The sequence below is a fragment of the Gymnoscopelus braueri genome (assembly GCF_963280865.1).
Source record: "Gymnoscopelus braueri genome assembly, chromosome: 14".
Lineage (NCBI taxonomy): Eukaryota > Metazoa > Chordata > Actinopteri > Myctophiformes > Myctophidae > Gymnoscopelus > Gymnoscopelus braueri.
The window spans coordinates 37590569-37603072 of NC_137619.1; the positions used below are offsets into that span (position 1 = coordinate 37590569).

The window sequence follows — 12504 nt, forward strand, 5'->3', positions numbered from 1 at the left end:
TATAATGTGTCCTTTGACCATATGATGGTTTTGTGTTGTCTAGTCCATTGTCAACATTTGGACAGGATTTAAATGGAACGGGATAAAAGTAAGACAAAGATGAATGTGAGAAATGGTCGGAGGTAGTCAAGTTAAATTGGATGAAATGACTAATACATGATTAAAAGCAATAATAATATTGGAAGGAGAGATGGTTTACAGGCACATACAGGCACAGTGGTGTAAAGTATGTACTCAAGTACTGTACTTAAGTACAATTTTGAGGTATTTTTTACTTTCTTCAGTATTTACTTTAGTTACTAGTAACTTTGTAGATTGTGATTATTATTACAAGACATACATTAACCACTTCAGCCCTATATACATTTAGGCATTTAGACATTTGAAAATAGCCATTTTCAGTTGTTTTTAATACATTTTATACATTTGAAAACTTGTGAAATGGCACATTCTGCATAATGAGTACTTTTACTTTTGTACTTTAAGTACATTTTGATGCCAATACTTTTGTACTTTTACTCAAGTACATTTTGAATTCCTTACTTTTACTTTGTAACAGAGTATTTCTACATTGCAGTACTGATACTTTTACTTACTTTTACTTCACTTAAGTAAACATATTGAGTACTTTTTCCACCACGGCAAGCAGGCACAGTATGTGAAACCACTTACTTTGACTTGAGAAGTGCTGGCAACGTCTGCAGGTATATGAGCAGCACCTCTACGGGCAGGCACTGGGTGTGGTAAGTGCACACCTGGCTGCAGACGGTGGACACGCCCAGCTGCTGGGCATGGTGGGCCAGCTCCACCCCTCTCTGCAGCACGGGGTTGAAGATGTGCGTGTAGAGCTGCCACTGCACCACGGCGTTGCCCCGCAGGGTCAGGTGGCACACGTGGCCGGCGATCTGCTGACTCAGCTGGCGGTCCTCGCCAAACACGAGCTCCTGGTAGGCCTCCAGGGCGTCCCACTTCCACAGCATGTCCTCCGCGCCGCCTCCGCTCGGCAGAATGCCCTGGGAGCGGTACGAGAAGCTGAGGGAGGCCGAGGAGGGCTCCCCTTGCTGCAGGGTCTCCTCCAGGCCGGGGAGCTGGCTGCTGTCCAGCGTGCAGATGTTGCAGGAGGCGAGCTTGGCTCTCTCCGAGGGCTGGCCCCCGCCGAGCTGATCCAGGATCAACCGGGCCAGGACGCTCAGGACGTGGGATTGGTAGCTGCGCAGGCCGGGCGCTTGGAAGGCGTGCAGCAGGGGTCCCACCACCGAGCGGGGGTCCATGCAGCAGCAGATTCCTACCGCCTGCACCCCGGCCAGAACTTGGAGAACGGCCGGCCCGCTCGGGGAGAGGCGCTGGAGCAGCCGTAAGCACTGGTGGGCACAGGCGGCCAGGCAGCAGCACCGCTCGGGGTACCGCACCACTCCGTCACCCTCCTTCCCTTCGCCCTCCTCCTCAAAGGGGTTCCGTCGGGCGGCCTGCTTGAAGGCAGAGACGGGTAGGCCAGAGAGATCTCTATGGTGATGCAGGAAGTGGGAGTATTCACAGCGGCGGTGGCGCCGCCGAGCGCACACCGACTGGTGCAGCTGCTCCGACTTGGCTTTCTTGACGGCGCTGACGATCTTGAGGACGCCCGCGATGAGGCCGCGCAGCCTCTCGGCGGCCTCGCCCCCCACCTCGGAGTCCTTGGCCCGGCCGAGCCCCTCCAGGCGCAGCACGGTCGCTTCGAACAACTCTAGGCCACGGTGCTGCACAAACTCATGGATGAGCTCCAGAGCCTGGCTGAAGAAGAAAGGGTTGGGAGCGGAGGCCTGCAGGCAACCCAGCAGAACTTGCAGCACCCCCTCCAGCAGCTCCGGCAGCAGCAGGGCCCTGTGGCGATAGCGGGAGAAGGAGAAGTCGTCCGCGACCTCCTGCAGGGTTTTCTTGGGCCGAGGGGCGAACGGGTCGGCTTGCCTTTCTAAGCAGCTGCGGATTTTCAAGGTGGCTCGGAGTAGGTCTGTAAGACTGCGTCTAAGGCTGTCCGGCAGGGTCTCGCTCTGTCCCACGTCCACGGACATCAGGTGTAAGATGGTGCGCAAGAGCATCCTCTGGACCAGGGCAATGGGCTCCTCCGTCCAGCCTCCTGCAAGTTCCTCTGCCCCGGCTCCACCTCCTCCGCCGCCTCCTCCACCTCCTCCTCCTCCTGACCCCGGCCCACAGCAGTCTCCAAATTCAGTCAGGATCTCAGTGAGAGTGGGCACCACGCTGACTGCCAGGCCAGGGTTGTGGTTGATGCTCATGTCAAACTTACAGACCTTCTCTAGTAAAGAAAGCAGCACATGACATAGGTCAAAAGGCGAGTTCTCCATGCGATTAAAAATAGACATTGCGGCTGGGTCAGTAAGTGTTTCGGTGTCCAGCATCTGGGTGCCGGCGGGGGCCCGCGGATGGGGATAGGGTGCGCTCATGGTCTCTGGGGCGGCGGGCGGTGCTTGCGATGCTTCTGAGCGATGATGCTGACAGCTCACACGGATGGTGGATCCGTGAGACCTTCGGTTCCGCACCCCACCCTGACCGGGTGCAGCCTTGTCTTCAGAGTTGCCGTCTGAATCCGAGGTAGAAGAAAGCTGGGACTTGCGTGCATCTCTCACCGAGTATTTCTGCGCCGTCCTGCGCGAGCGCCGTGACTTCCATGAGCCGCTGCTGGTGCGTGACCGCTTATCAGAGTTCTGAGCATCTGTACCCGTCTTCTGTCCTTCTCTGCAAGAGATAGCCTTCACCTCCCGGCTAAGGAACACTTCCAACAAGGACGGCAGGGTGAAATCTGTTGACAAACAAACATTTCAGTCAGCATTACAAAACCTGAAGGTATGCTTCAGGAAGGGAAGCGGCTGAAAATAACACACCTACTGTACAAGCTTGCAGATTGGCTATTTTAGGTGTTCAACACCCGTGTGCAAATTAGTAATAGCTCAGGTTATACTGTAGTGTACATACAGATACTGACCGTAAGTAACAGACAGTAAAAATGTCATGTCATGACCAAGTCATGACCTTTGCTGCAATTCATCGCATCTCTCTCTACCCTTGCATTGCTGTCAGTCTTTACTGTACTATCACATAAGAAAATCTATATCTTTAAAAGTACTTGATGACATGTTTGTTCTCAAGTGAATCTTTGTATATGCAGTTGAATAAAGACCAACCAGGGAAAAAGGATTTGAATGCTAAATTAAACCAATGCCTTTGACTAAATCAATTGATGTTTACACAAACACTACATTTATTCATTATCTGGTCAAAAAGAATAAATGAAGACATTTATTTTAAACCGCACCAGATTTAAATAGCGCGCTGTAAAGTCATATCATGTTAATGTTAATGTTAATTAGCAACGGCCTCATAAACACTGGATTTTCTAATCATTAAACAGTAATGAAGATAGTGCTAGATGAGTATTGTAAAGTTCATTTACATAAGGGTAGCTATTCCCAGCTTGTTAAAAACAAAATCAGTACACACATATACAAATTAATAAAGGTAGAAATGTCTAGGGTCCATGTTAGAAAGGATTAACACTTCTACACTAAATGCCGGTGTCATCCTAAGGTCACAGAGAACTGCAATCAGTGGTCTTCTTCTGTTATGTAGGCTGTATTTGTTAGAACAGAGCTTCAATTAAACTAGAGATCAGATCTTCAATTAAAATCAGGCTTCACAAAAAACTATGATCAAATGACAAACAACTGACCAACCTAAACATGGAACCAAAAGAACCCTTAAATTAACACTGATGATTTTACAACATACATTTTATGTATGTTGTTCATGGTGTTAATTCAATTTCCACGCTTAATAAAAAACAGTGGAATTTCATTAAGTGAGAGTCGTTTGATAAGGAGCGTCACATGCACTGTTCAGCCAAAGCGGTGAAAAAAACAACATAATCATTGCCAATAACACAAAGTGCTGCAAGTTTAAAGCATACATATCAACCTTAATAGTGGGATGTCACTCGACTGTAATCAGTAAATGATGCCGACATTTTCACATTTAAAAAGAAAATGACCAAAGAACAAAAAACTGAGAGTGCTAAAGGTCAATAGAATGATTGAGCTGTGAGAATGGCAGTCCAAATGTCTTATATTAATGTTATTCTTGCCTTCAAACATCATAGTTTTGGTCTGGGATGCAGTGCTCATGTTATGAACCACTGTAGCAGTGTGTTCGTCACAGAAGACACCCCATGTTAGTAAACACATTTTAAAACATTCTGTCGGCTAAACATCGAAAATCTCCATCTCCAAGCGTTGCGACACGGCTTGTGAGCTTGGAGATCGAGCTATTTTTTTTATAACAGAGTTGTATGTTGTCTGTGGAGCGTATTTACCTGGGGCTTTCTCCTCCTGAACAGGGATCTTCCACACCAGCGGGAGCAGAGACAGCAGCAAGGTAAGCAGCTCCTCCCTGCAGGTCAGCTCCTGAAGAGTGGGTTCAAAACATGCTGACGTTATCTCTAGAATGCCCACACAAACACACACACACACACACACCCTTTCCCTCCCATACCCCCTGCTTCACTCTCTAGTCACACTCCCGCGTCACGCCTGCGCCACTCCCACCCAGCACACACGCTCTAACTCTTGAGAGTATGCAAATGGCACCAAATGGATCCATTTGGTTCCACTTCTATACGCTCAGAGTTAAATTAACACTGAGGAATTTGACTGTTTATAGGCCCCCAGACACCAGACGGTTCGCAAGGCAAACTTCACTTAGTGTTTTGTTACCTCCATCTAGGACACATCAGTCATTTTAACCCTCTAGACTTAGTGAACTGGCCCTCTACGTGGACAGGCTTCTTTCACGTCTACACCAAATCTCTTCGCCAAAAATTGCTGATCCACAAGTTAACAAGGCGAAGTTTTGGGACGCGCTGTGAGCTTATAGATCTGTTCTTTTTGGCTCATGTTCCCCCCAGACTATGGATGCTGGGGGTCAAAATGGGTAACATTTGTCTAAGAGAGTACATCATAAAACATGTTTGTACACAGCTGCAATCGGGAACCCATTTTAATGAATAAAACATTTGAATCAATCTGTATTCCATTGAGACATTTAGAGTGTTGGGGTGGGAAACCTACTGGTTGACAATTAGCACAGCCTGAAGCTCATAGTGAATCATCTCCCCCTGAACAGTGGTGTCAGTCTTAGTAGTCTTAATCATCTATCATTTTCCAGATCTCCTCCGGACCATACGATAAAAAAGAGATTAAAAAATAGATTGTTTCTGTCACTTTCCTGGCCTTCTGTGACCCTTGCAGCTCTACACAAAATGACACAAATGATATGGTTTCCTGGATTTACCCCATATGCAAATGTCAGACCAGTGTCAGCGAGCATGTGTGGGCAATGTAACATCTACATGACACAGCGCTTCCCTGAATCAACTTCTAAGTCCTTCAGGACCCCGCTGTGGTCCAGGGCATTCCTCACAAGGGAGAGACAATTTGTTCCTTCACGTGTGAATTAAAAATAAACTTTACTTGGACAATCGCCATAACGTATGTCCTGCAATCACACATAACACACATTGCAAATTAACCCACGATGATGAATCGTGCGTCATGGCTAATCAGTTGTGTCATTGTGCCAGTTGTGCGCAGGCTGCGCACACTGGCTTTGGTGTGTGCTGGTGAAGCTGGGTAGACAGTGTCAGTGTGTAGACAGAGATCTGTCTGCGTAACACTGGGGTCAGTCAGAGCCTGTCCCCAATTAAGACGTGGAACAATACCTGCCTCTGTGGATGAACCCATGCCTACCAGTTAAAATGGTCACCTAAATAGCATGCTTACAACACAATGTCACAGACGGACAAATAGAAATGAACGTTAAGAAATGGAATGGCTGCCTTTCTGCCCTAAGTAGTTGTTTTGATTCCCGTTAATATCATGGCCAAAACGAGTGCAAATCATACTGTACAGTATATGTAGAAAAGAAGTTGCCGTTATGGAATAAAAACAAATGTGCCTAGTGCTTTGATTATCACAGTGCAAACCAATGCACCAATTTGTACATTACCCCTTCAAAGTGTATATAAGATTTTGTAACAAAAACCAAACCAAGCAAAGCTAACTGTAAGGCTGGTTGACACGGACAAAATACCTCGATATATCGAGGCAATAATATCGTATAGTGACAATAATCGTTTTCTTTTTCCAAACAAGCTCACAATGCTTACAGAGCTTGTAGACAGTTTTTTTGTTTTGTTTTAAAAGCATAAAATAGGGCTCAAGTGATAAAACCAGGAAAAGACAACACTTATGCCATATCAAGATATGACAATATCCAAATTTCCACACAATATCAAGTCTCATGTCACGTTATCGATATAATATCAATATATTACCCAGCCCTAGCTAACTGTATTTGGTGCAAAGGTCAATGTTTGCACAGATGGCCACAGCCTGTCTATCACCCCCTCTTGCATGTGAGGTAGCCTTGTCTGGTCAGGACAGTCACTAATACTGTAGCTTTGTATCATGTTAACTGGAACTGTTGGCATCTGTCCCAGGAGTAAATTCCCCTTAAAAGCAAAGACTAGCCACTGTACCAGTTAGCAAGAAGGAAATAAATGCATTATCCACATTAACCCCTTAGCCTCCCTTTTCTGAGCATGTCGTAATAGGCAAACATTCTGCAAAAATAGCAGGTCTACAAGCTCACAAAGCGCTACAACGTGACGCGTTTTTTGTCTTGTAGATCTATTTTTCTGCAAAGAGATTTGGTGTAGAGGGAAAACAAAGGAGTGGGCCATATGTATAGACAGAGCCCTGGGGGACATCAGTCAACGAAGCATGTAGGTTTTAAGTGGTATCTCGGGTTGAATGTTGAAAATGTAACCTTATGTAAACCATCCCTTTAATGTGCATAAGACCATTAAGTGTAAAGAATCAATGTGTTAAGCTTGAATGATTGCCATGGAGAGTCTTTCAGATAGCTTAGCAGGCATTGAAACAGTCCATGGAAAATACTACAGCGATGGAGGTGCTGTAAAAAGATGAACAACAAAACAATGCAAGATCTCTAACTGACTTCAGTTATACCTCGTCTTATTATTACAGCCACTAGGACTTTCAGCATTTCGGCATAATTCCTCCTCAGATTATAAATGACTTATCTGTTCTGTTCCCAAGGACTGTTTGACAGCAGTCTTAAGGAACAGCCCGCACTCACAAAATGAATTTTCTTTGCGTTTTTTAAATTTACTGCAGCAGCAGCCCTGGTGCTGCTGCAGTAGAGCACATTTAGCTCGGGAGTATAGTAGTCTATTTGAATACACTGTTTGACAGAGCACCAAGACAGAAGACTGTAAAAGGAACTACGCCATAGACCTGCCATAGTAGTTCAGATTTCTGGAGCATCTGACAAGGCCTGTCAAAATTATTACAAAATCGCCTGTTAGTTGAGGTAATCGCAAATATTTTGCATAATCGTCAGAATCGTTTCCATTCATCTGTATAAATTCATCTGTTGAAAGATAACTTGCGGGAAAAAAATCTAAAATAGCCGATCTACAAGGTCACCGCTCGTCGCAAAGTGAACCGTTGTGAACTTGTACTGATCACAACATGTGGTGTTAGATTGACTATTTATGCGATTATTTACCTTGTTTATTGTAAGACGCACTGGATAAGAGCGTCTGTTATATGCCTATGTTGTACATTTTCAATTTTTTGGTAAAACATTTTAAGTATAAAATCATTCAATGCATGGCCTGTTTTGGCCACAGTACATTATTTTGATTATTGGTACCAGTCATTGTGAGCCTAAAATGTAAATGTAACTTTAATTCGATGACAAAAACACAATTAAAATTGCTAATTGCGACTAAATCACAACTACATCTGACCTGGTCAATGATGGAGTCCAGGGTGCTGAGCAACAGGAAGCCCCGCCCCCTGACCAGGTACTCGCCCAGGGCCACCATGTGACTCTCCTCCTCATCCTCCTCTCGTGTCTCTGCCCTCTGTGCCACCGCGCTGCATAGCTGATGTACGTCAGTCAGGAACTCCCTCGCCAGAGTGTTGCTGGCACCACTCATGTCTGAGCTATAAAAAAAAAAGTTGAGGAGAATGAAAAACAGAACACACAATATCAGAACTCTACAGAAAACTAGAAAAATAGAGTGAGGGAAATGTTTTCAAACGCTGGAAAGCACTCAAATTACTGAGCAGGATTTGCTAATAAAATGTATTACGTTCACATTAATTTACTCAAAATTAGTCTCTACAAGTAAAGATATGGAGAGAGAGAAATTTCTCCCCATATACAGACATTGCCTTAATTGTTCTTTGTGATGAAAGAAATCAATAAGGAAGTTACCAATTAAAAATGATGTTTTTTCTGCTTCAAGTTTATTATTAAAAGGTTATAGCTCTAGATTCAGATAGTAATCCGATACCACTGCGATTGGTATCCTGATGTGAAAATGTATTGTATTTACTAGAGCTGGAAAGATGGGGAGACCCCCATTACTGAACAAACACTCTATAGTAATATATATATATAGTAACTATCAGAATATAGAGCTATTTAACAAAAACTAAATCACAGTACTTTTAAATACATAAACATAATTCTACTATTTGTCTATATTATGCTGTTAGTTGTCATAAGAGGATGCAACACCTACTCTTGCAGTCAAACTACAAAAACTTGGCAAAATGTCAGTATAGGCAATATTGGACAAAACAAACGGAATGAGGGTCTCTTGCAAGACCCCAGGGACAAAAAAGAGAAAACAAGTGCACTGTTCCAATGATATTGAATTACATGCAAATTGGAAATTAAGCTAAATTGCATTTAAATTGTGTTATTCTTCTGACGTACATTATCAGCACGAAACTTGGCTCAATGCTGGGATTCATCATTCAAATCAACAGAAATGATCCTCCCAAATGTCCTGCAAACGACCCAGTGTTCCACAGCCCATTTCATTTAGTTCATTTAGAAATCTGCCAAGTTGGACCATGTGAAAATAATTACGCTTGATGCACCACGGCCAATGTTTTGGAAATGCTAGGACACCAATAAGTACACAAATAGAGTTTTAGAGTATATCGTCGCTGTCGGGCAGAAACATTGTATCGCCATATTTTTTTCGTACATTTATGTCCTACTTACTTTTCTTACTTTGGTTTCCACTCAACAGCGACGACATTTAGTATACTAAGGCAAAGTAGACTCCACAAGACTACGTAAAGAACCTGACACCAATCTTACACCAATCATGTAGGCCAAGCCAGAAATTACTGCAGCCTATATTTTGTTAATAATAGAATGTATGGTATAAAGGATGTCAAAAGAAAAACAAAGTCCTGAATTTACTAATGGCATGTACTGTATACAGTACAATCCTCAGTGTTTATTTATCCATTCCTCATAAAGTGTAAACATTTTGGTCACATTGATACACTAGCATGTCACTAGCTAAACCATCCAAGAAAAGACTTACAGTATTTGAAACATAATCATGTGTTACACAGTCACCTCCCCATTCAATTGGTATGGTTACACACACACCTTGGCTTTATTACAAAAAAGCTACCCAAGTCACACAGTTGCTACTAAAAATAAAACACACGACACATTTACATTTCTGGCATTGCCTAATGCTCTTAAAGATATACAAGCCTTCCTACAATAGAATAAGCCAAATGTCATTGCCAGTGTAACAGCAATAATAAAGACATAGTATAAACCTATCAATATGCATCCATTCCCCACACAAGGCCATAATCACAAAACACATTTCTAACTATAGTTCCTCTATAATACGGTTATTATCATCTCACCAAATATTGGAACCACCAGCACTTTTATTCCATTCATCTTGCTGTGCACAGTCCAAGTTTAACTGTAGTCCTACTGGCTGTGTCCGCATACCTCCTCACAGGAGCGATGACTGCATTTTCTGTTCTGCAGCGCAAATTCCATTAAATTGGAATTTCAAATGGAAGCTTTCCAGATTTGGAGTTGATCAGCGTATCACATGAAAGCATGTGATGTCACATGGTAACTGGGACTGGCCTCAGGCATATATGGACAAGCCCCCATTGCCCTCTGTAAGACCTCGACACTCCAACACCACAACAATAGGTTTTCCATGAAATATGGGACACCCATGTCTGCTAGCTAGGCAGCTTAAAAACAAGTGCTAGGGCTGTAGTGAGGTGCAAGGTCTTCCTTTTATGGAGACTTCCTGCGATAAACTCAAGGACCCTGAACCGCACTTTGAAAACCATACCATAGGATGATATCAGAGATCTCAACAGAAGCATGGCTCCTGACTGCAAATGTGAATACATACTGTATACAGTGCCAATGAATCCACAGTTGTCGACAATTTTGAATACACATATCTGATGACCTCCTTTCATCCTCACTTCTTCAACACACTCACCAAACCACCCACACTCGTGTTCACTTCATCTCATCTTCTGCATCAGGGCCATTTGAAATCATTACATTTTTTGATGCATATTGATTCCATAGTTTTGTTATCATTTGTGGATCTGAGTATGTGACACCAGATTCCCAGTCAACAAATACATTTGTATAACTTCTATAAATAGACCAAGAAATACTGCAACATCTTTTTATTTATTGTGGAAGTTACGCCAATACAACTCTGACTCAGAAACCCATAGCGCCAATACTAAGCTAAGTGTAAAATAGTTACGGTAGCATCTAGACAATAAAGATATTGACTTTAACTTCAATACAAGACAAGTGCATCCTTTCAATCTTACATATTCTTTTCACTTTACAAAATATGTCCTACATGCTTGAATTGAATGCACATCTTTTTGTTCACAGTTCATACTTAATATAGTTCAGAGGCACAGCTAAGAGGCTTAGACATGCTACCACATAGCAGCAAAGCTACACGTTACTGTGTATCCCTACATGAATCGATTCATGACATTATTTTAATCCCTCTTACATATTTAGATTTCTGGACACTTTATGGAAATGGGTGAGAAAGTTGTGGGACAGACATACAACTAAAGAGATGGTTGGTAAAAAGGTGAACCGAGTTTTAAGCAGGCTGCATTGTGTTCAATGTTGAGCAACACTGTGACCACAACTAATACTCATAGTGTGCTCCCATGTTCTGACAAATGAAACAAGTAGAAAGTTATCTGGTGCCCGCTTAAAAGTTTCATGAGCCACCCACACAAACCACTATCAACAGATATGCTTTGATCATTCAAATAGCCGTGCTACGCCTAGAGTCAGTCACACACTTGATCAGCTAATGAGGTTTTTGAGAAATATATCACTTGAAAAATGTAATATGCAGACAAACACCAAAGGAAGGCAGCAGACTAGGAACATATTTTGTCCATGAAAATATTTTGGAAGGCGATGTGTTCTGTAAATATTTAATAGAATAATACCTCACAAGATTCAAAACACATGGACACTTGCAGCACACTCTGATGTGCAATAATCACAAACAGATATGACTGTGATCAAGATGCTGATTAAAAGGCAATCACACCAAGGACTCTCTTCTACAGAGCTACACTTTCTCAATTATGTTGCACAATGTTAAGTAAAGGAGATTCTGTGCTACTCCAAGCAATGAAACATACTGCATGCATGAAGCATTGCACTTCCTTAATAGACATCATTATGGCTAAGGTGCAACATGAACTATTAAAGTTCAAAACTCTACAAAAGATCAGACCATCCCGCACCTACCCCCGTCCTTCACTAGACACCGTACTGAACACCCGATCTAAACAGACAGATTACATTACCATATTGCGTGCGATGATGTCACCTTGTGATATATATTAGCGTATCCTTACAGGCGGTCATCGCACAGTCTCGAAGTATCGTTGAGAGAGTCCTGGGTTAACGGATGCCATAAGTAGAAGATACTGTAGAATCTACAGTGTAGATCACTACCCAATCTAAAGGAACAACCAGTTGTATAAGGTCTAGAAGTACAGAATCCAATCAGCTGCCAGCTAGAATAGCAGGACGTAGATTCTTCACCAAATAGTGATTAGAATAACAGGAGTAGTATCTTCCTGTTATCACCGAGATATCTCACCAAGATACATCACCAGACTCTGCCTAAGGTTTTTTAACTGTTTTTAAACGGACATCATCCCAACCAGATCCCACTCTGACCATTGTTCTAACCGGACAAGCTGAAACAATTGCCGTCACCCTATTGATCTTGCGTACATCCTTGAGTACATCCTTTCAAAATAATTAAATAACTGACGGGTGTGTATCCTGGAGTCTGGAATAAATTATTTATGCTCTATACCAGGGGTTCCCAAACTAAATACCAAGGACCCCCAAATAGCCATAGCTCCTATTGCAAAATGGCTTAAAGAAAAGAAGAGAAAAGGGTGAAAATAGCCTATCTACAAGCTCATCATGTGTTGCATCGTGACACATTGTGAGCTTGTACATCTGCTATTTACAAATGTATTTGCATCTTCCTCT

General features: G+C 42.9%; 1 protein-coding gene across 4 annotated transcripts in view; it reads right to left on the reverse strand.

Moving 5' to 3' along the window:
* lyst (lysosomal trafficking regulator) overlaps positions 1 to 12504 on the reverse strand; it is an 86687-nt gene that overhangs the window by 58569 nt on the left and 15614 nt on the right. For all 4 annotated transcript variants that reach the window (XM_080450437.1, XM_080450436.1, XM_080450439.1 and 1 more), the window contains 3 exons: positions 7883 to 8081; positions 4361 to 4451; positions 673 to 2794 (listed from right to left, as the gene is read on the reverse strand). In XM_080450437.1, coding sequence (XP_080306563.1) covers positions 673 to 2794; positions 4361 to 4451; positions 7883 to 8081 — 2412 coding nt within the window. The remainder of the gene's footprint in view (positions 1 to 672; positions 2795 to 4360; positions 4452 to 7882; positions 8082 to 12504) is intronic.